The sequence below is a fragment of the Zootoca vivipara genome, chromosome 10, assembly GCF_963506605.1.
Source record: "Zootoca vivipara chromosome 10, rZooViv1.1, whole genome shotgun sequence".
NCBI classification, from domain to species: domain Eukaryota; kingdom Metazoa; phylum Chordata; class Lepidosauria; order Squamata; family Lacertidae; genus Zootoca; species Zootoca vivipara.
Genome location: NC_083285.1, coordinates 56153066 through 56173004, shown reverse-complemented (window position 1 = coordinate 56173004; position 19939 = coordinate 56153066). Strand labels below are relative to the sequence as shown.

The 19939-nt window shown below is 44.9% G+C and overlaps 1 protein-coding gene across 1 annotated transcript in view; it reads left to right on the top strand.

The window, feature by feature from the left end:
* Positions 1–18872, top strand: part of ADA2 (adenosine deaminase 2) — a 33723-nt gene extending 14851 nt beyond the window's left edge. The window contains exons 4-10 of the mRNA XM_060280006.1: positions 43–253; positions 2963–3090; positions 4620–4710; positions 5373–5481; positions 11863–12020; positions 13226–13428; positions 17518–18872. Coding sequence (XP_060135989.1) covers positions 43–253; positions 2963–3090; positions 4620–4710; positions 5373–5481; positions 11863–12020; positions 13226–13428; positions 17518–17614 — 997 coding nt within the window. The 3' untranslated portion in view covers positions 17615–18872. The remainder of the gene's footprint in view (positions 1–42; positions 254–2962; positions 3091–4619; positions 4711–5372; positions 5482–11862; positions 12021–13225; positions 13429–17517) is intronic.
* Positions 18873–19939: the final 1067 nt, after the last annotated feature.

The following is a 19939-nucleotide window of genomic DNA, read 5'->3' as shown; positions in this document are numbered from 1 at the left end:
CAACTCTCTCTCTCTTTCTCTCTCCGCCCCACCCATCCCCAGTTTGTTGAGGAACCTCACTCTAGTAACAGATACTCCAGAGGTGACCTACCCTTCTCAGACTTTCATCTGGAAGAGATTTGAAAATGCTTTCATCGCTGCTTCTGGCCTTATCGGCTATGCACCTGTGTTCAAGGCCTATTTCTACCAGGGGCTGTTGGAACTCTATGAAGATAACGTACAATATGCTGAGATAAGGGCAATGCTGCCACCGGTAATTCTTTCTTTCTTTCTTTCTTTCTTTCTTTCTTTCTTTCTTTCTTTCTTTCTTTCTTTCTTTCTTTCTTTCTTTCCCTCCCTCCCTCCCTCCCTCCCTCCCTCCCTCCCTCCCTCCCTCCCTCCCTTGGACTCCTCTTCCCATCCAGGGAGATATTTTGTGACCAATACCCGAGTAAACCTGTTGTACTCTTTTAAAAATATTATTATTATGTGTACCTAAAATGTCTTGTTTCCCAGACTGGTAACTATGGCACTAACATCTGCCCATTACCTCTGCTCAGACCTTGTCTAGAGATTATTTAAGCTAATACCAGTTAAACAAAAAGTGGTTAACTCTTATGCCTAAATAAACCCAGTATCTTTCATGAATATGTAGAATTCTAGTTGTTTTGAGATGATAGAGGATAGTGGTCCAAAACCTAATTATATGATCTCTCAGCACAGATTTAGCTACTAGTTATTCTTATGCCCACAACTTTTCACACATCCCTCTTGCCACTGGGTTGGTAACTAGGGGAAAGGGGGCAAGTAATACTCCTCAGGGTTTGGTCTGCTGATAGTCAATTCTGAGAGTATGACCTATAGGATTTTGAGCATATTAATAGATAGTTGATTACAATGTTAAAGACCATTATCAGGACATTACTTAGACAAGGACATTAATCTAGGGTAGATTATCATACTCAAACATTTAAAATAGGGTCAGGGAACTATTTTCAGACAGAGGGCTGCATTCCCATCTAGGTAACCTTCTGGGGGAGTCAGGAGTCAGAGGTGGGCAGGGCCAGAGGCAAAAGTAGGTACTGAAACTACTAATGTAAATTTTACCTTTGTACAGTAGGCTAGTTCCTACACACATTCCCACACCCACCTCTGTTCACCGTCCAGGCATCCAAGATGCATTATCAGAGTTCAAAGGCATTCATGTCGGAAGAATATGAAGTACTGGTATTCTCCTAAGGAGAAGGTGTGTGGCAAGTCCCAAGGGCTAGATAGAAGTTCCTTAGCCCAATGAATAATTTCCAATATGTCATACAACGTCTAGAGCAGTGTTTCCCAACCAGGGGCCATATGGCCCCTGCCCCCCCAGGATATCCCAAGAGGACCCCAATGAAAAATGTGTAAATGGGGGGCATAGCACAAGGCTAGGGGGCCACAGAGGGAAGTGAGAAGTAAAGGGGGGAATATTTTTGGTTAAAATAATAATAATAATCCCGAGTGGCTACCTATCCGCTTTGTCAATCACAAGCAAGTAAGGGGGCAGCCCACAGGGCCTAGCACCCCTTTTTGCCATGTGTGTTTTATTGGAGCAGTTCTGGTTTGTTTCCGGCGGGAGAAGCAGGCTGGACCTGACTCTGCAGGGTGCAATCCAGCCCAGAGCCTAGCTGATCAGGGTCATCTGGTGCTGCTGTCTTGCATCTCATAAATAACTGTCTACTCATAAATAATTTTCAGAAGAAAGCCACACTGAGTTCAGTGGGCCTTACTCCCAGATAAGGGTGTGTGGGACTATAGTATTTTATCTAGGCATCCAAGGCCCTCCATATGACAATATATTTTTGCACCAGGTCAGTGAGAACCACTTGTTTTGTAAAATTATCCCCTATATACAGAACTCTGTGTGTGCCTTTTGGACTGTCCCTGTAGGTTCCCCCCTCCTTGTCAAATAACGGGGGTCAAATAAGTGTTGTTTACTTTTTTATAATACATGGAAGATGGATCTCCCTTGGAAGGTTCTGGACTTTGGTTTCTAAGCAAAGGTTGGATGGCCAGCGGCATAGCTAGCTACCTGGCTGCCCAGGGTTGCAAACCCAAAGGCACCCCGCCAGGGGGCGGGGTGTCTGTCACGCGCATGCGTCGCGCGTCACGGCGCACAACGCATGCATCGCAGCGCGCGGCACATTGCACAGGAGGCATGTGATGCAGAAACACAGCAAACCCCGCGAGCAAGCCGCGGAGTGAGGCAGTCTCGGTTGCATCGGGGCTTCTCTTCCATGGCGGCAGCCGCATCGCGCAGCAGCGGCCGTCGGAGGTGGTCAGCCCCGCCCAGCCTGCTGCCTGGGGCGGCACGCCCCCCCCCCCGTATTACTACGCCACTGTGGATGGCCATCTGTCATGGATGATTTAGCTGAGTTTTCTACATTGCAGGGGGTTGCACTAGAAAGATGACCTTGGGTTTACTTCCAGTTCCACGATTCTATGTTTTTCTGCTTCAACAATACTATCATTTTATGTAATAGTATTTTGTATAAATTATAAAATATATAAATAAAACACATTTTCTGCGTGACCCGTACTTTCTAGGCACGGTCTGAGCAGTTCCCCCACTTCCTTTCCCAGTGAAAAACCACTGTTTACCGGTAGTTCTAAATCAGAACATACAGAAAACCCTGGGGGAAAGCAGGGGGACAAGAGGAAGTGTGGATAAACTCTCTGCCCTACTGTCACTGCTTGAATGTGCAGGTTCCTTGAGGGGAATTTGCAGCCACTTTGCTCCTCCTCAATTGTTTTTATTCCTGTACTGAGCTAAAGCAAGGTTTGGCTTAGCTTCTTGTCCAAAGCTGGATGCATGGTTGAACCTGGGCTGAAACTGCAGTCAGGAACAAAACTTGAGGAGTTCTGGTGCCGATTGTTCTGTTCTTGCTTTATGACAGACTGCCCCCTCATTTGCCTTTACCTTTATGTTTGCATATTCTGCCCATAGGTATATGAGTTGGATGGTACCATGCATGACAAATCCTGGTCTATGGCAGTTTATCAAAGCACAACCCAAGAGTTTGTAAAGGACCACCCAGACTTTGTTAGTGCAAAGATTATATACACAGCACACAGGTAAGGAATATCTAGATGACTTTGCCAGAACACATATATTTTAACTTATCTAATTCACATTTTATTGTTGAAAGAAACTGCAGGTCATTATAGATGAGAAAAATACATTCAGTTCAGAAAAATTAACAAAAACATCTTCGGAAAATTGAATGAAAAGAAGCCCCCCTCATTTGTGCTCATGGAAACAATCTATGATATTAGTGCCTTGTGATGATGCCAGTACTTGTATCCTCTGGCTAAGAAACATGAACCTTGGAGAGTTGTATTGTTTGCTTCCAATATGAGGTGAACATTACGATTCTATAATTATTCTCTGGCTCAGATTTTAATGCATACCAGCACATCATGATCCAGAAGGGGGAAGAGATTTCCCTCTCTCCTTTCCTCCATTCTACTTATTGCTGCTATTGTGCTCGGAAATGTACTGGGAGCCAATGCAGGTCTTTCAAGACCAGTGTTATATGGTCTCGGCGGCTGCTCCCAGTCACCAGTTTAACTGCCGCATTCTGGATTAATTGTAGTTTCCGGGTCACCTTCAAAGGTAGCCCCACGTAGAGCGCATTGCAGTAGTCCAAGCGTAGTACTGAGCTTCTGCTCTGTCCATCAGAAATAGCACTTTAAAAAAATTCTCCTACTCAACTGTTTTAATGAGAAATACCACATATTCCAGCGTACAAGACGACCCCCAACTTTTCCAGTTAAAATATAGAGTTTGGGATATACCCGCCGTATAAGAAATACGACCTGGCGTATAAGAGTACCCCCGACTTTTGAGAAGATTTTCCTGGGTTAAAAAGTAGTCTTATACGCAGGAATATACAATATTTAGGTTCCGTACAGATCAGCTAATTTAGGGAGCTTGCAAAACACCATTCACAGTGCCAATGAAGTGGCACCAATCAGCTGCAAATCCCCTTTTGGTTCAGCTGTGTCTTTACCTGCCCCACACCTGACATCATACAAGATGCCAGGGTTAGGGTAAGTGGGTGTGGTTTGGCCAAAATAGCATTGCCAGTAGAATGGGGAGGCCTAGGCACTGGAGGTTCCTCACCACTGATGTAAGACCTCTGATTCAAATGCAGATTGCCTCATCCTTTTCCCTTGTGTGCCAAGTCAGCTGGCCATGTTATGTACTTATTTCTTTCTGAAACTACTTGCAAATTTTAGTCAGAGAATTTAAAACTCTTAAAACATAAGCTGCTCTGAAAATGAGAGGTCAGGTTTGTGGTTGGCACAAGGACCACACAATTAGTGCTGTGCAACTAATTCAACTCTGAAGCAAATGGGAAGTACACATTTCCTGTGAGTTTGATCAGGAGAAGTTTGTATCTGTGCACAAAATGTGAATGTGGTGCGCTTTCAGAGTGGACTCATTGCTAAAATTATGTACACACCAATGCGTGTAACAGAAAACATCTATATATCCAGTGGCTGATTCATAATATGAAAATAGCCTTTTTAAACAGAACAGACAGTACCTAGTTTTTTTCTCCCTCTCTTGGTACTCTTCTCTTCCTGTTAATTTTCAGACATGAGAATGCCCCCCAGATTGAAGAAGCTGTCCGTGCAGCTATGGCACTCAGAGCAGAGTTCCCAGAAACTATGGCAGGCTTTGATTTGGTAATTGCCTATATTTCTTACTTGGTTTTGATTTTTGTGTTAGAAGGAAAGCAGGCACAATAAGATGATATTCATGGTGGTGGACACAGGTTTCATTGGGCTACAATCCTATCAAAAAACTCTCTTGCAGGGGATGTAATGTACCCTTTGACCGTATAGCTGAGGCCATGACAAATTGCTGCAGCATCTGAGGTGAAATATATTTGATGTATGGCATTCCTTGGAAATACTTCCTACTAATCCTTGTGACGTAAGAAATGGAATCATGGAATTCAAGAGCTGGTAGCCACTTTCTACCCCTCAGAATTTGCCGCCTGAGGCAGCTGCCTCACTCTGCTTCATGGTAGGGCTGGCCCTGTTCAGAGCAGTTCAATGAGAAATGTTTCACTTGTGTAACATGCGTAAGCAGGTCTCCTTACCTATGTTGCAGTGCCTTTTGTAGTTCTGTCCACTTAAGAAACAAAGGAAATAAAAAAGATGCTTGTTGTCTCAAAGTTATGGCTGCAGATTATTTTTACCTTATTTCACAAATTGAACATTGGGTTGACATGATTTTTTTAAATAAAAATATAAGTTAGGAAGACATTTCAGTGCAGGTTCTTCCTCCTGATCTATAGACGATCTAAGCATTAAATGCTTATCAAGAGCAATTTCCTTCTCAGGTTGGCTGGGAAGATGGAGGAAAAGCCCTCTGGGAGCTAAAGGATGCCTTGACCCTTCCGAAAACTCTGGGAAAGAAATTGCCATATTTCTTTCATGCCGGTGAGACAAGTAAGTATGGGCACATCCCACTGATGATCTGAGGTCTTCTGTCAAGTAAGCATATAGAAATTTTGTTAAATGAAATAAATAAGAGTAAGGTGTAACTAGGAGATGAGGACTGAAATCCTACAAACATTTACCGGTACCTGTAAGTCCTATTGAAAACAGTGTTGGAACTTCCCCCACACATTGTATGTAGCTATGCACCTGAATGGATATTCATATTCTAATAAAGATTTGTATATGGAAGCATAAGAGTTGGAAGGAACCCTAAAGCTCATCTAGGGCCTTCTCGGTGGTGGCGCCTGCCCTGTGGAACGCCCTCCCAACAGATGTCAAAGAGGAAAACAACTACCAGACTTTTAGAAGACATCTGAAGGCAACCCTGTTCAGGGAGGCTTTTAATCTTTAATAGATTACTGTGTTTTATTTTTCTGTTGGAAGCCGCCCAGAGTGGCTGGGGAAACCCAGCCAAATGGGTGGGGTATAAATAATAAATTATATTATTATTATTGGGCCATTCCATTGTCACGGGTGGGACACTTGGACCATGTTTTTTGGTATTCACACATGTGTAAGAATGTAAATATACATAAAAATTAACAACCAAAATTTGAACTATGTTCTTAATAAGATACTGAACATTTTACTAATTTTTTATTATTTTTATGGATATTTTTGACAATTTTATTAAATGTTAAAGTATTGTCACGGGTGGGACAAAAAAAGGACATGGGGCTTGAGATAAGTTTGATTTATGGAAAAACTCTGTGAGTTGGGAGGTGAATCAATTATAAACTCAGCATATTTGTTTAAATCAATGTTTATCGGTTACAACTATGCAATCAGAAATTCAGGTTAAGAAATTTAATGATACAAAATTAAGGAAAAAAATGCTGTCACGGGTGGGACAATGAAATGTCACGGGTGGGACGCGTCTGGCATACACTTGATTTAACATACAATTAAGGTTGTTAAAAATGGAATAATTACAAAAAACCTTTTGCTATTACTATACTTACTATCTACCATAGCCTACAAAGTATAATGTTGTATTTACAGTGGTACCTCGGTTTACGAACACCTCGGTTTACGAACTTTCGGTTTACGAACTATCCTAACCCGGAAGTTAGTAAACCGAGGTGCCGGAGGTCTACTGAGCGTCCGATGCCTTCGGGGAGGCCGGGCCTTCGCTCCGATGCCTCCTGGAGGCCCGCAGCGAAGGCCCGGCCTCCCCGAAGACATCGGAGCAAAGGCCAAACCTCCCCAAAGGCATCGGAGCGTCGGATACCTTCGGGGAGGCTGGGCTTCGCTCCGATGCGTTTGCGGAGGCCGGGGAGCGTTTTCGTGACTGGGCTGCAGTCACGAAAGTGCTCCCCGGCCTCCGCAAAGGCATCGGAGCCGGGACTTCGCTCTGATGCCTTCCAGAGGCCGGGGAGCGTTTCCGCGACTGGGCTGTGCAGCCGCGAAAGCGGTCCCCGGCTTCCGGTAGCCGGGGACTGCTTTCGCGGCTGCACAGTCCAGTCGCGGAAACGCTCCCTGGCCCCCGGAAAGCATCGGAGCCGGGACTTCGCTCCGATGCCTTTGCGGAGGCCGGGGACCGCTTTCCCCGGCCTCCGCAAAGGCATCGGAGCGAAGTCCCGGCTCCGATGCCTTCCGGAGGCTGGGGCTTTGCTCCGATGCCTTTGCGGAGGCCGGGACCGCTTTCGCGGCTGCAGCCCAGTCGCGGAAACGCTCCCCGGCCTCCGCGAAGGCATCGGAGCAAAGCGGTTAATCCGTTCTAGGGGGTGTTTTTCCTCGTCTAGAACGGATTAATCAACTTCCCATTACTTTCAATGGGAAAGTTCACTTCAGTTTACGAACACTTCGGTTTATGAACAGACTTCTGGAACCAATTGTGTTCGTAAACCGAGGTTCCACTGTACTAAAATTAAAATCTATTAAAAAAATATTTTCTTGATTTTGATTTGCTGATTTCATCTGTTGGATTATCAATCTCATAGCTGCCAAGTTTTCCCTTTTCTCGCGAGGAAGCCTATTCAGCATAAGGGAAAATCCCTTAAAAAAAGGGATAACTTGGCAGCTATGCAATCTTAAATAAGGCATAGGCTTCTTGGACTGTCATATTCATATGCCGCTTTTGGATTTTGATTCTTTTTCCACTTGTCGGATCTTTAATAGATTTGACATCCTTAAATCCTGGTGCCTGCCTGCTAATATCATCTGAATTATAAAACTCATGGACCTTTGAGATATTATCTTGTGAAATAATAGAACTTTTGGTGTTCTGTTTAGGGCTTTTATCATATACAGTCGTACCTCGGGTTGTGAACTTCGCAAACCGGGAAGTATTTTGCCGCGCGCGCATGCGCAAAAGGCGGTTTGGGCCCTTTTCGGGTTACGAACTTTTCGGGTTACGAACTGCGACCCGGAACGCATCACGTTCGTAACCCGAGGTACCACTGTAGTGTTTTTGGCGCTTGAGGTGAACTCTCATACACAAGCTTTCGTAACATGGCTATTCTTTATTCTTTTCCATGGACTTAATGGAACACTCTTTTAACTTTGGTAACAGCCTTTCCAAGAGATTGTGGGCATTTAAATGACCCAGTCTCTGGAATAGTAGTGTCGCCAATTGGCCTAGATTTTTTTCTTTTATCTTTTGTCTGTACTTTCTTTTGCGCTCAGTTTCTTTCCGTCTGTATTCCATAAGTGATTTTGCAGACAAATTCTTTACCAACTTTTCTCGCCTCTTCTTATCTCTGACCCTCTCCTTTTCTTTGAAGCTTTCACATTTGTTTTTATCTTGTTTTAGTTTTTCACGCAGCTTTCTCATACGTTCTGCAGATGTAGTATTTCCCATTTTGTGTATTGATTCAAAGGTTATATTATCTGTATTACTGTATGTATTCGTACTAGGGTAAAGTAACGGTAACTGCCTTTATGTTCCAGAAGGAACAGCTACTATTGATTCATTCAAGCAGCTGCATTTGGCTCCTTAGTCTTATTGGTTTCCACCAAAAGGCAGCTTTGTGATTGCTTGAGATTGTTCCCTCCAAAATGTATCCCTTTCTAGCTAGTTCCCCTCTCCTCAGTCCCTCAGTCTTGTTTGCCAGAATAAAGAATTGTTACATGAGGAATCTGTCTCCTGTCTGCAGAGAGCTGAAATCACTTGCTGAAATCACTAACTCAAGCTACAACAGTAAAACAAGTTGAAAACTGTCACGGGTGGGACAGAAAAAGAATTATTAAAATTTCATGGTGTTTACATTAATTAACTGCATTTTTATTATTGATAGGTGTGTTATACTCTAATACATACTCCCACAATAAAACAAACATAACCTATAAATTAGTTTTATCACAAAATAAACTTTTGTACCTTTTGCTGTCACGGGTGGGACACTGAAACAGCATCCCATTCAATAATAAAAATAAAATAGAAATAACTTACCTATTTAAAAATTTTCAAGTCCAATGTGTAGACAAAGTTCTTCACTTTAATAATATACCAACAATGACAACCACAATTTTTGTTTATCTTTAAAAAATAATGCCAACCTAAATGAACAAAATTAAGCTACACAATCAGAAAAATGATACTGAAACTTCAAGCTCAGATTTCTCATGAAAAAAATAATTTCAAATTCTTTTTTCCTTTGGAATATTGAACTTTAATATGTTTAGTTAATGAAACTATAAGTAAAATAAGTATATTTTAAAAATAATTTTTTTCTAATCAGGCTCATTTTTCACGGAATGGCCCTATTATTATAGTTCAGCCTCTTGCCATCCAGCCTCTACTTAAAAAAGAAATCCTTACAAAGGAGAGTCCATTACCTTCCAAAGTAGTGTCATCTAGAAGTTCTTTAGGAGCCTTCAAATCCAGTCCATGTCTGCAAAGTACGTGTGTGGGGGTGTGTGCGTATGCGCACACATTTTGTAACAGACCAAAATGCATGCATCAATTTCCTTCACTGCCTTACTGTTTGTGACTCATATGGGTTGGAGGCCATAGGCTTTCAAGAGACAAATAGGTCATCTGATCCAAGCCTTTCTATTCAACCTTACGTGCTGCTGCTGCGGCTGCTATTTATGCAGTACAATCTGCTAGCAATGATAGCTATGTTCTATCTCCACTGTTAGAGCCAGTATGCTTCTGAATGCCAATTACTGGGTATAGCAGGTGGGGAGAGTCCTGTTGCACTCAGGTTTTACCAGGCCTGTGCATAGCTTATCTGAGGAGTCTTGTTAGAATAAAGTTATAAACTCAAACAGAAAAGCAGTCAGCCCTTGGGAGGGCACCCCAACTGACTTAGCCTTCCAAGGCCCAGGCCAGGTGTACCTGGCTGCCGCCACCCCCACCCCCCAACCTGGGTTTTGCTTGTTGGCTTCCCCTATGCATCTGGTTGGCCACTGTAATAACAGGATGTTGGACTAGATGGCCCCTTGTCCTGATCCTTCTGGGCCTTTCTCATACCCTCCAACATTTCTCCGATGAAAATAGGGACTTCCCATTCCACAATGATAATTTTACTATTTACACCCCACAGTCCAACATATATAAAAACATAATAAAAGATTGCCTTCAGGCAGCTCAGGGATCAGATAACTCCATACCCTCCAAAATTTCTCCAATGAAAATAGGGACATCCTAAGGAAAAGTGGGACAAAAAAGAAAAGAAAAAGAAAAAAGAAAATAGGGACACTTTGGAGGGTCTGTCTTCTTATGTTCTTAAGAGAATCAAAACTGAGCAGTAAGGTAGGGCTGCCATATGCCCAGAATTTCAAAGGCGAAATTTACGTCCTGAGGGAATTTCGAAAGGCGGGTCTTAGGCAAGTCAATCGAAAATAATGGGTTGGTTTTTTTTGCCATTTTATAAAAGAAAGCTCAACAATTTCATGGTCATCCTAAAAAGAGCACAACAACTTTCGGGGTGTCCTGGTTTTTACTTTTCAAAATATGGCAATCCCACAGTAAGGAGAAGTACAGGTGGAAAGAGTGTTGTTATACTCAGGCCTTGCCTGTGAATTTGCTATAGTCACCTAGTTGGCCACTTTGAGAACAGGAAGCAGGACTAGTTGGGTTTGTGGTCTGATTCGGCAGGGCTGTTCTTATATCATTATGTCCAGAACTTTCTGATGACCTTTTTGATGAAACTAGATAAACAGTATTCTGCCTTTTTGTGTGTGTGTTGGCATACATTGGCGTGTGTGTCAGTGGACCAATCTAATATTACAGCTGCAATCCTATGCACAACATACATAGAAGAAAGACCTATTGAACTCAGCTGGACTTATCTTTGATCAAGCATGCATAGGATTGTGCTTGTACCAGTCCTCTGAAATGTACTGGCAAACCCCCTCGTGATAGGCATGTTGAGTAGCAAATAACATTTTGCCAAAGCCTGTGGCGTCTGCCAGAGTTCATGTGGATTACTGTTTTGCATAAGCAGTCCCAGAATGCTTTGCCACATAGGAGCCTCTGCTCACAGAGACTTAGCAGTGTGGCAATCTGCTGCTCCATCTGTGCTGCAACAAAACAGAAAACGCCGACTCAGACAGTAGTGTCGGCTAAGCTATTGCTAAGATGTCAGAGGAGTTTTCAGGGAGGGTGATTGGGTCACATGGTCATGTTTTCCAACTTTCTGCAATGTAGTTACAGTGAAACATGGTTGTCGGTAATTGAAAGGTTTTTCTAGTACCATGGCAATAAAGGCTTGAAACATTGATACTGTAACGGAAAGAAGGCACCCTTTCCTTTCATCGGGTAGTTAAGAGTTTGCTGTTGGTTGATCCTAGGTATTGCATGAAATCTGAGTGGCTAATTTGCATTAAAAGCTCAATACGGAAGCCATGTGGCACGTTCGACTTCCAAAAAGTGTTTAAAAACCGAAGCAGTTACTTCCGGGTTTCCGGCATTTGAAAACCAAAACATTTGACTTCCAAGACGTTAAAAAACCAATGTAGCACTGTACTTTGTTTTACCAAGCACAGAATGGTTTGCCATTTTGAGTGGAGTGGGCCACTTTAAACATGGTATTGATGTGCACAGGAGGCATTAATTCCTCAAGAGTGCAAGATGCAAAGGCAGGATTTTGGGATTCATGGCCATGAATTCACTTGACTGCTTTAGGCATGTGATTTAACTTGACTTTCATAGTTGGTAAAATGAGATGTGGCAGAAAGAAAACAAAAAACCAACAAAGCAAATCATGATAAAACATCAAACTAGACCACAGAAAAGTTCTAGCAATCCCTTTTTAGGCCTCACATAACAATACTCTTTCAGAAAACAACTTATCTGGGGTTTCCCTCTATGTATTTGGGACCATTGTGACAACCATTTTGTGGTTTTGTATTGATGTAAGAATTCTCTTTATCACTCAGACTGGGAAGGCACCTCTGTAGATAGAAATTTGTTGGATGCTCTGCTGTTGAACACCAGCAGGATTGGCCATGGATTTGCCATCACCAAGCACCCAGAAGCTAAGAAATTGGCTTTGAAGATGGATATTCCTATAGAAGTCTGCCCTATTTCTAACCAGGTACTGTTCACACAGAAGGGAGCCTAGCCCTGTAATCTGTCTTTGATAGCAGGATTAATCCTAAAGTGTGTTTACACGTGTGTGTGTGTGTGTGTGTGTGTGTGTGTGTGTGTGTTTAAGCAAGGATGATGATACTGATAAAAATAACAATGATGCATGATAAATATATATAATTGCAGGATATATACATTATTGTAAAGCTTGGGGGAGAGGAGTAAATAATTATACTTCATATATCTGATAAAGTAGACTGCAATCCACAAAAGCTTATGCTTTAACAAAATGTGCTAGTATTTTAAGGTACCACAAGACTCTTTGTCAGTACATTTGTGTACTGTCTTCAGCAGTTTGAAATCCTGCTGATTTTAGTTAGAGAAAGAATGCTGCCCAATTTATGCATTTTTTACTTGGGGCAGTCTCCTTCATTTAAGAGTGCATACAATTGTGAGCACATGTGCTGAACCCTGTCTGTGGAGCCTACCCCCCCCCCCAATTCCAAGAATGAGACGAGAGACCAAAGTATGGGTTCAAATTGGCCACAACTTTACTGAACTTCAGAATGTGGGAAACTTGGCATAGGCAATGAGTCCATGTGGGACTGAGGATGTGCAGGGCAATGAGGTGCAGTGTGAGGGGACTGTAAAGCACGAACTTACACAGCATGCCCTCTCACTTTACCTCAGCCAGGAGTGTGACCTACATGCCGCCACTCTAGGGCCAGGGACTCCCGCAATCAACCCTTTAATGGACCCTACAAACTCCGCTGTGTGGGAGTGTGCATGAAATGCTCCCCCCACAACTCGAAGATAGACTAAAGGATACCTTGCCAAGGCCTAAAAACCGCCAAAGTTGTGGCAAAATGCTACGAGGATGCATGTACAGGTTTGAGCCACAGAAGTGTTGTACTTTTCTAGAGTGCAACCTACGAGGCAGGATTTATTGTTGTTTAGATTTCTGTACCACTCTTCATCTGAAGATCACAGAACTGCTTACCATATAAAAACACAAAATACATACCATAATAACAAACAAAAACAATATTCCCTTTGAGGCCCCCTCCACAGTTTAAAAGTCCATGGATTGTTTAATTAGCCAAAGACGGGAGAAGAGGAATGTTTTTGCTTGGTGCCTAAAGATATGCAACACACACAGAGAGAAAGATAAAATGGCAGTATTTACTTATCTCAGTTATGTACCTCTTCAAGGTCCTGATGTTAGTATCAGATCTCAGGAACCATCCTGCTGCAGTCCTGATGGCAGAGGGTCACCGCATCGTGGTTGCCTCTGATGATCCATCCATCTTTGGAGTAAAGGGTTTGTCATATGACCTCTATGAGATGTTCATGGGCATTGGAGGGATGAGTGCTGATCTGAGGACTTTGAAACAACTAGCACTAAACTCTCTAAAGTAAGTATTCTTATTATTAATTTATTAATTAAATTTGTATACCGTCTGTCATCTGTAGATCTCAGGGCAGTTTACAGCATATAATTACAATATAAAAACCACAAAATGCATAATAAAATTAAGAACAAGAAACCAAAAATCCTTCGACAACACATTTATTTTTTAAATAAAATTAATCTTTATTAATTATTTTCTAAAATAAACAGAAATCAAAAAGAAACAAATGAAACAAAATTTTATCAGAATACAAAATATTCACATTTGAAAAACAAAAAACAAACAGAAAAAAAGGAAACGCACATACGAAAAATAACACCTCTACCCCACCCCCACCACCTCATGTGACTTCCAGTCTTCCCTATATTCCGGTTTATATAACTTTGTTACAATGCATACTCTTTACTGTGTTTTTCTTTTCCTTTAGATATTTTTGGGGCCCTTCACACATTTGCTATGAGATTGACTTTTTTCTACCTGTTTCATTAAATATTGTTTTAACATTTTCCAATCTTTATCCGTTCTCTCATCATTTAACCCCTTCATTTCTCTGGCTTTTATTGCTAAATTTGTATATTTTATCAATTTGACTAGCCAATCCTCCTTACTGGGTACTTTGTCGCTCTTCCAATTTTTCGCGATAAGAAGTCTACCAGCTACCGTTGCATACATAATCAAGCATCTATCTCTGGCCTTAATTTCATCACCTAACATTCCTAATAGAAATATTTCTGGTTCTTTCTTGAAAGAGTATTTAACTATTTTTTCAATTCTTTATATATTTCTTCCCAAAAGCTCTTAATTTTTTTTTACAATGCCACCATACATGCAGGTAGGTATCGGCTTCTTTCTGACACCTCCAACATATATTGCTACTACCTTTGTACATTTTTGCCAATTTTACTGGTGTTAGGTACCACCTATATTGCATTTTGAGCACATTTTCTTTCAACTCATAAGTTGAGATAAAATGTAAGTCCCGTTTCCATAATATCAAGGGCTTGGTTGAAAAGGAACATTTTCGCCTGGCATCTAAAGCTGTATATTGAGGGTGTCAGCCAAACCTCACTGGGGAGAGCATTCCACGTAGGGGGAACCACTGCAGGAAACAATAAACAATGTATGGGATATGCACCAGATATTTAAAATGTACCAATAACCTAGTCAGGGAAAGCCTGAGCAAACAAATTAGGTTTTAACAGTCTTTGGTAGCACCCTACTGTGGGTGCCTCCCATATAGCAAGGGAGGGGAGTGTTTAAAGAGTGGGTCCCACCACAGAGCAGACCCTTTTCTGTGTATGCTGTTAGGTGACATACTGTAAAATGCAGCACCACTTACAAGTCCTCCTTGTTAGCGGTTCTGTATGGGACAAGGTGATCTTTTGGGTATCCTGGTCACAACAGATGGGTGGGGTATAAATAATTTATTATTATTATTATTATTATTATTATTATTATTATTATTATGGTTAGCAAAAGTTAATTGAAACTGGCTTAGAAGCTAATAGGCAAATCAGTGCACTGGTTTTTAACACCTATGCACCACTGGATACTCCACTTATTACCCTTATTGCTGATGTGCTCTGCACTACTTGCCCACATCGGTAAATAAGTTTATATTATGGTTACGGTAGGTTAGAGGTCTATCAAACATGGACCTGGTAAGTGGTAAAACATTTCCAAACATGATTGGCTTATCCTTCTCTGAGCTTGGGACCACAGCCATGACAGCTGTAATTCTAAGCACACTTACCGTGTTTCTCATATTTTAAGGCATCCCCCAAAAATAAGCCATGACAGGATTTCAAAGGGTTGGTGAAAAATAAGACATACCCCGAAAATAAGCACTATCGCAAAGCCCCGACCGAGCGAGAGGCGAAGGCGCGGGACCCAGCAGGAGCTCCCTGCCTGCTTCCCCGAGCCGTAGCGCAAGCAAGGAGCGCCCGCCGATCTTCGGACCTGTGCTGTGTGACAGGCGGGGGTGGGGGGGAAGCGGAGATCGTTCTCCGCTCTCCCCCCACCCCCGCCTGTCACCGAAGATCGGCGGGCGCTCCTTGCTGGGCTTGACAAGCCCGGCAAACAGCGCCCGCCGATCTTCGGACCTGTGCTGTGTGACAGGCGGGGGTGGGGGGGAAGCGGAGATCGTTCTCCGCTCTCCCCCCACCCCCGCCTGTCATTGAAGATCGGCGGGCACTGTTTGCTGGGCTTGACAAGCCCGGCAAACAGCGCCCGCCGATCTTCGGCCCTGTGCTGTGTGAGGGGCGGGGGTGGGGGGGAAGCGGAGATCGTTCTCCGCTCTCCCCCACCCCCGCCTGTCACCGAAGATCGGCGGGCGCTGTTTGCTGGGCTTGACAAGCCCGGCAAACAGCGCCCGCCGATCTTCGGCCCTGTGCTGTGTGACGGGCGGGGGTGGGGGGGAAGCGGAGATCGTGCTGCGCTCTCCCCCCACCCCCGCCTGTCACCGAAGATCGGCGGGCGCTGTTTGCTGGGCTTGACAAGCCCGGCAAACAGCGCCCGCCGATCTTCAGCCCTGTGCTGTGTGACAGGCGGGGGTGGGGGGGAAGCGGAGATCGTGCTGCGCTCTCCCCCCACCCCCGCCTGTCACCGAAGATCGGCGGGCGCTGTTTGCTGGGCTTGACAAGCCCGGCAAACAGCGCCCGCTGATCTTCAGCCCTGTGCTGTGTGACAGGCGGGGGTGGGGGGGAAGCGGAGATCGTGCTCCGCTCTCCCCCACCCCCGCCTGTCACCGAAGATCGGCGGGCGCTGTTTGCTGGGCTTGACAAGCCCGGCAAACAGCGCCCGCCGATCTTCGGCCCTGTGCTGTGTGACGGGCGGGGGTGGGGGGGAAGCGGAGATCGTGCTCCGCTCTCCCCCCACCCCCACCTGTCACCGAAGATCGGCGGGTGCGGTTTGCTGGGCTTGACAAGCCCGGCAAACAGCGCCCACCGATCTTCGGCCCTGTGCTGTGTGACGGGCGGGGTGGGGGGGAAAGCGGAGATCGTTCTCCGCTCTCCCGCCACCCCCGCCTGTCACCGAAGATCGGCGGGCGCTGTTTGCTGGGCTTGACAAGCCCGGCAAACAGCGCCCGCCGATCTTCGGCCCTGTGCTGTATGACGGGCGGGGGTGGGGGGGAAGCGGAGATCGTGCTCCGCTCTCCCCCCACCCCCGCCTGTCACCGAAGATCGGCGGGCGCTCTTTGCTGGGCTTGACAAGCCCGGCAAACAGCGCCCGCCGATCTTCGGCCCTGTGCTGTGTGACAGGCGGGGGTGGGGGGGAAGCGGAGATCATTCTCTGCTCTCCCCCCACCCCCGCCTGTCACCGAAGATCGGCGGGCACTGTTTGCTGGGCTTGACAAGCCCGGCATACAGCGCCCGCCGATCTTCGGACCTGTGCTGTGTGACAGGCGGGGGTGGGGGGAAACGGAGATCGTCCTCTGCTCTCCCCCCACCCCCGCCTGTCACCGAAGATCAGCGGGCGCTCCTTGCTGGGCTTGACAAGCCCGGCAAACAGCGCCCGCCGATCTTCAGACCTATGCTGTGTGACAGGCGGGGTGGGGGGAAAGCGGAGATCGTTCTCTGCTCTCCCCCCACCCCCGCCTGTCACCGAAGATCGGCGGGCGCTCCTTGCTGGGCTTGACAAGCCCGGCAAACAGCGCCCGCCGATCTTCGGCCCTGTGCTGTGTGACAGACGGGGGTGGGGGGGAAGCGGAGATCGTTCTCTGCTCTCCGCCCACCCCCGCCTGTCACCGAAGATCGGCGGGCGCTGTTTGCTGGGCTTGACAAGCCCGGCAAACAGCGCCCGCGTTCACTTTATTAAAAAATAAGACATCCCTTGAAAATAAGCCATGTCGTGTTTTTTTGAGGAAAAAATTAATATAAGACATGTCTTATAATATGAGAAACACGGTACCTGACAGCAAGTCCTGTAAATTCAGTGAGATTTTCTTCCTAGGCTGCACCTATATACCCAGTGCAGCATAAACAGTCGATTTGCTGAGTTTTTATTTCCTGCTCTTTTCTGGCTTTTGACCTAATCATCCAGCTTTTAAAGCAGTTTCTCCTCTTCTGACCTGGACTTCTTTTATTTTCACAGATACAGCAGTATGGGACCTGGTCAAAAGGAAAATGCCCTGAAGATCTGGCAAGAAAAGTGGGACAAGTTCATAGCTTCAGTCTCTGCAGCAAGCTAGACATAGAGGCACAAAAGACTTCTTCGCTTTAACCATGATACTCTGATCAAGATGATAGCTAATGTCAATATAAAGTTGTTTTGTCTCTTGTACATTTCAATACCTGAGCAAAGTGCCCTTTTAATTATGCTGCAAATGCTCCAAATCAATGACTTATCAAAATGTGCTTCTTAAAGGTGGAACTAGGTGTGCTTCAATTCCATCAGCTATTGCTGTCCTGAACCCTTCTTATCATCCCTATATGTTTAGCACAAATTACCGTAGGCCTTTTAGCCCTACCTAGCCACTGCCTCTGTAATATTTCATCATAAAATGTGCCTTAGGAGCTTGAAGAAGCCCCTTCTCCTCAATCTAGAAAGGTCGTATTCTAGTTTTACCATGCAACTACAGGAAAAGGTGTAACTGGGCTACTTCCTTTGGAATCCTGAAATTCTCAGGTTTTATTTTAAATGACAAGTTTCTAACCCACATGATAACTTCTGGCAGCCCAAACTTATATAAGACTAGCGGGACCCGGCCACGCGTTGCTGTGGCCCAGTCAGGGCCCCTGTACCCCAGTGGAGGACGGTAGGATACTCCTCCCTCTGTTGTCCCCGGGGAGTGTTGGCCCATCCCTTCTGTATCTCCATACCTTGGCCCCCATCCTTGGAAATGGAACTGAGTCATGTATTATAGTCATTGGCCAGTAGATGGCGCTATGTTGAGTTCCTTAAAATTAGCTTTTACCAGCCTCAGGTGTGACATCTGTCTAAGCAAACTGTATAAGATCCTTCGCATATTTGCATGTGATGTTGTGTCGAAATTTCAACACAATCGGTCAAGCGGTTTCGGTGAAAAGTGGAGACATGCAAACATGGTCGGTTTACATATATATATATATATATATATATATATATATATATATATATGCACAAACCCACTGAAATCAATGGCCTTAATAAGTATACCATAGGATTGAGCTATGGAATCTCAAATACCTTGGCAGAACTTCCAGTACAGGAATAAGGAACATTGCCCTTTTCCATGACTAGTAGAAAGGTAACAGATTATGCAAACTATTCCTTTAATATGCATTGTTTATCAGTTGCAGAATTCACCCCCCTCCCCTCTGGATAGGATGCTAATTTGAAACAAACAAATAAACATCCTTGTTAATTGTAAGCTAGCCAATTAAAAATATCTTAATCAGTTAATCTATGACTTGTATTTAATTAATTGATTTAAGTCTGCTTATATTTGCACATGAATAAAATACCCATTCTGAAGAAAAATAACTTCGTTTTATGCAGTGTTTTCACATATTGTTGCAGGTAACTGACTTAGAAGAGACATTATTTCCTGTTTGTCAAAAAACGAAGAATATCTCTTCTAAGATGACCCTGTCATCTTGGAATTAGTCACATTGTTAACATTTATTAAAGATTGGAAACCTCTCATAGACTTTGCATAAAAAAGAAAAAGAAATAATGACATTTGGATCTGAGGACTGAAGATGGTGTTTTACAGTGGTGCCTCACTAGACGAATGCCCTGTAAGACAAATTTTCCGCTATACGAATAGGTTTTGCGATCGGAGGTTGCCTCGCAAGACAATGAGGTTTTCTATGGCCGCCGCTTCGTCTTGCGAAGCGTGGCCATAAAAACCTCCGATCACAAAACCTAGCAAAAGGGGCATTCATCTAGCAAAAGGGGAACCAGCTGTAGCAAGGGAAGAAGGCAAAGGAAGATCAGCTGAGAGGCGCTGACAGCTGCCAGCGCCTCTCAGCTGATCTTCCTTTGCCTTCTGCCTGCGCTTCAGCTGGTTCCCCTTTGTGTTCCGCTGGTCTCTGCCGGTGAGGGGCAACTGGCAGAGACCAGCGGAACACAAAGGGCTGTAGCACGGGAAGAGGGGGGAGAAGTGGAGGAATGGATCCGTTCCCCCTCTTCTCCCCCCGCCGCCACGCCACGGACACCCGGGAGCATAGGATGGGGCTTCGGAGAAGCGCTGCACCTCTCTGAAGCCCTGTCCGATGTCGGCTTTGTGCCAGGTGGCGGCGGGAGAAGCAGAGGAACCTCTGCTTCTCCCGCTGCGGCCTGGCACACAGCTGCTTCCCTCGGCAGCCACTGCCTGAAGCCAGGCGCCGGCTGCCGAGGGAATCGAAGCCGGCTTTGTGCCAGGCGGCGGGAGAAGCATACGAACTGCTTCTCTCGCCGCTGCCCGGCACAAAGCGGTGGCGGCTGCCGAGGGAAGCCGGCTTTGGCTTGGCGGCGGCGGGAAGAAGGGGAGGAATTCCTCCCCTTCTTCCCGCCACCGTCAAGCCAGTCAGCGGCAGGGGCTTTTCGTTGT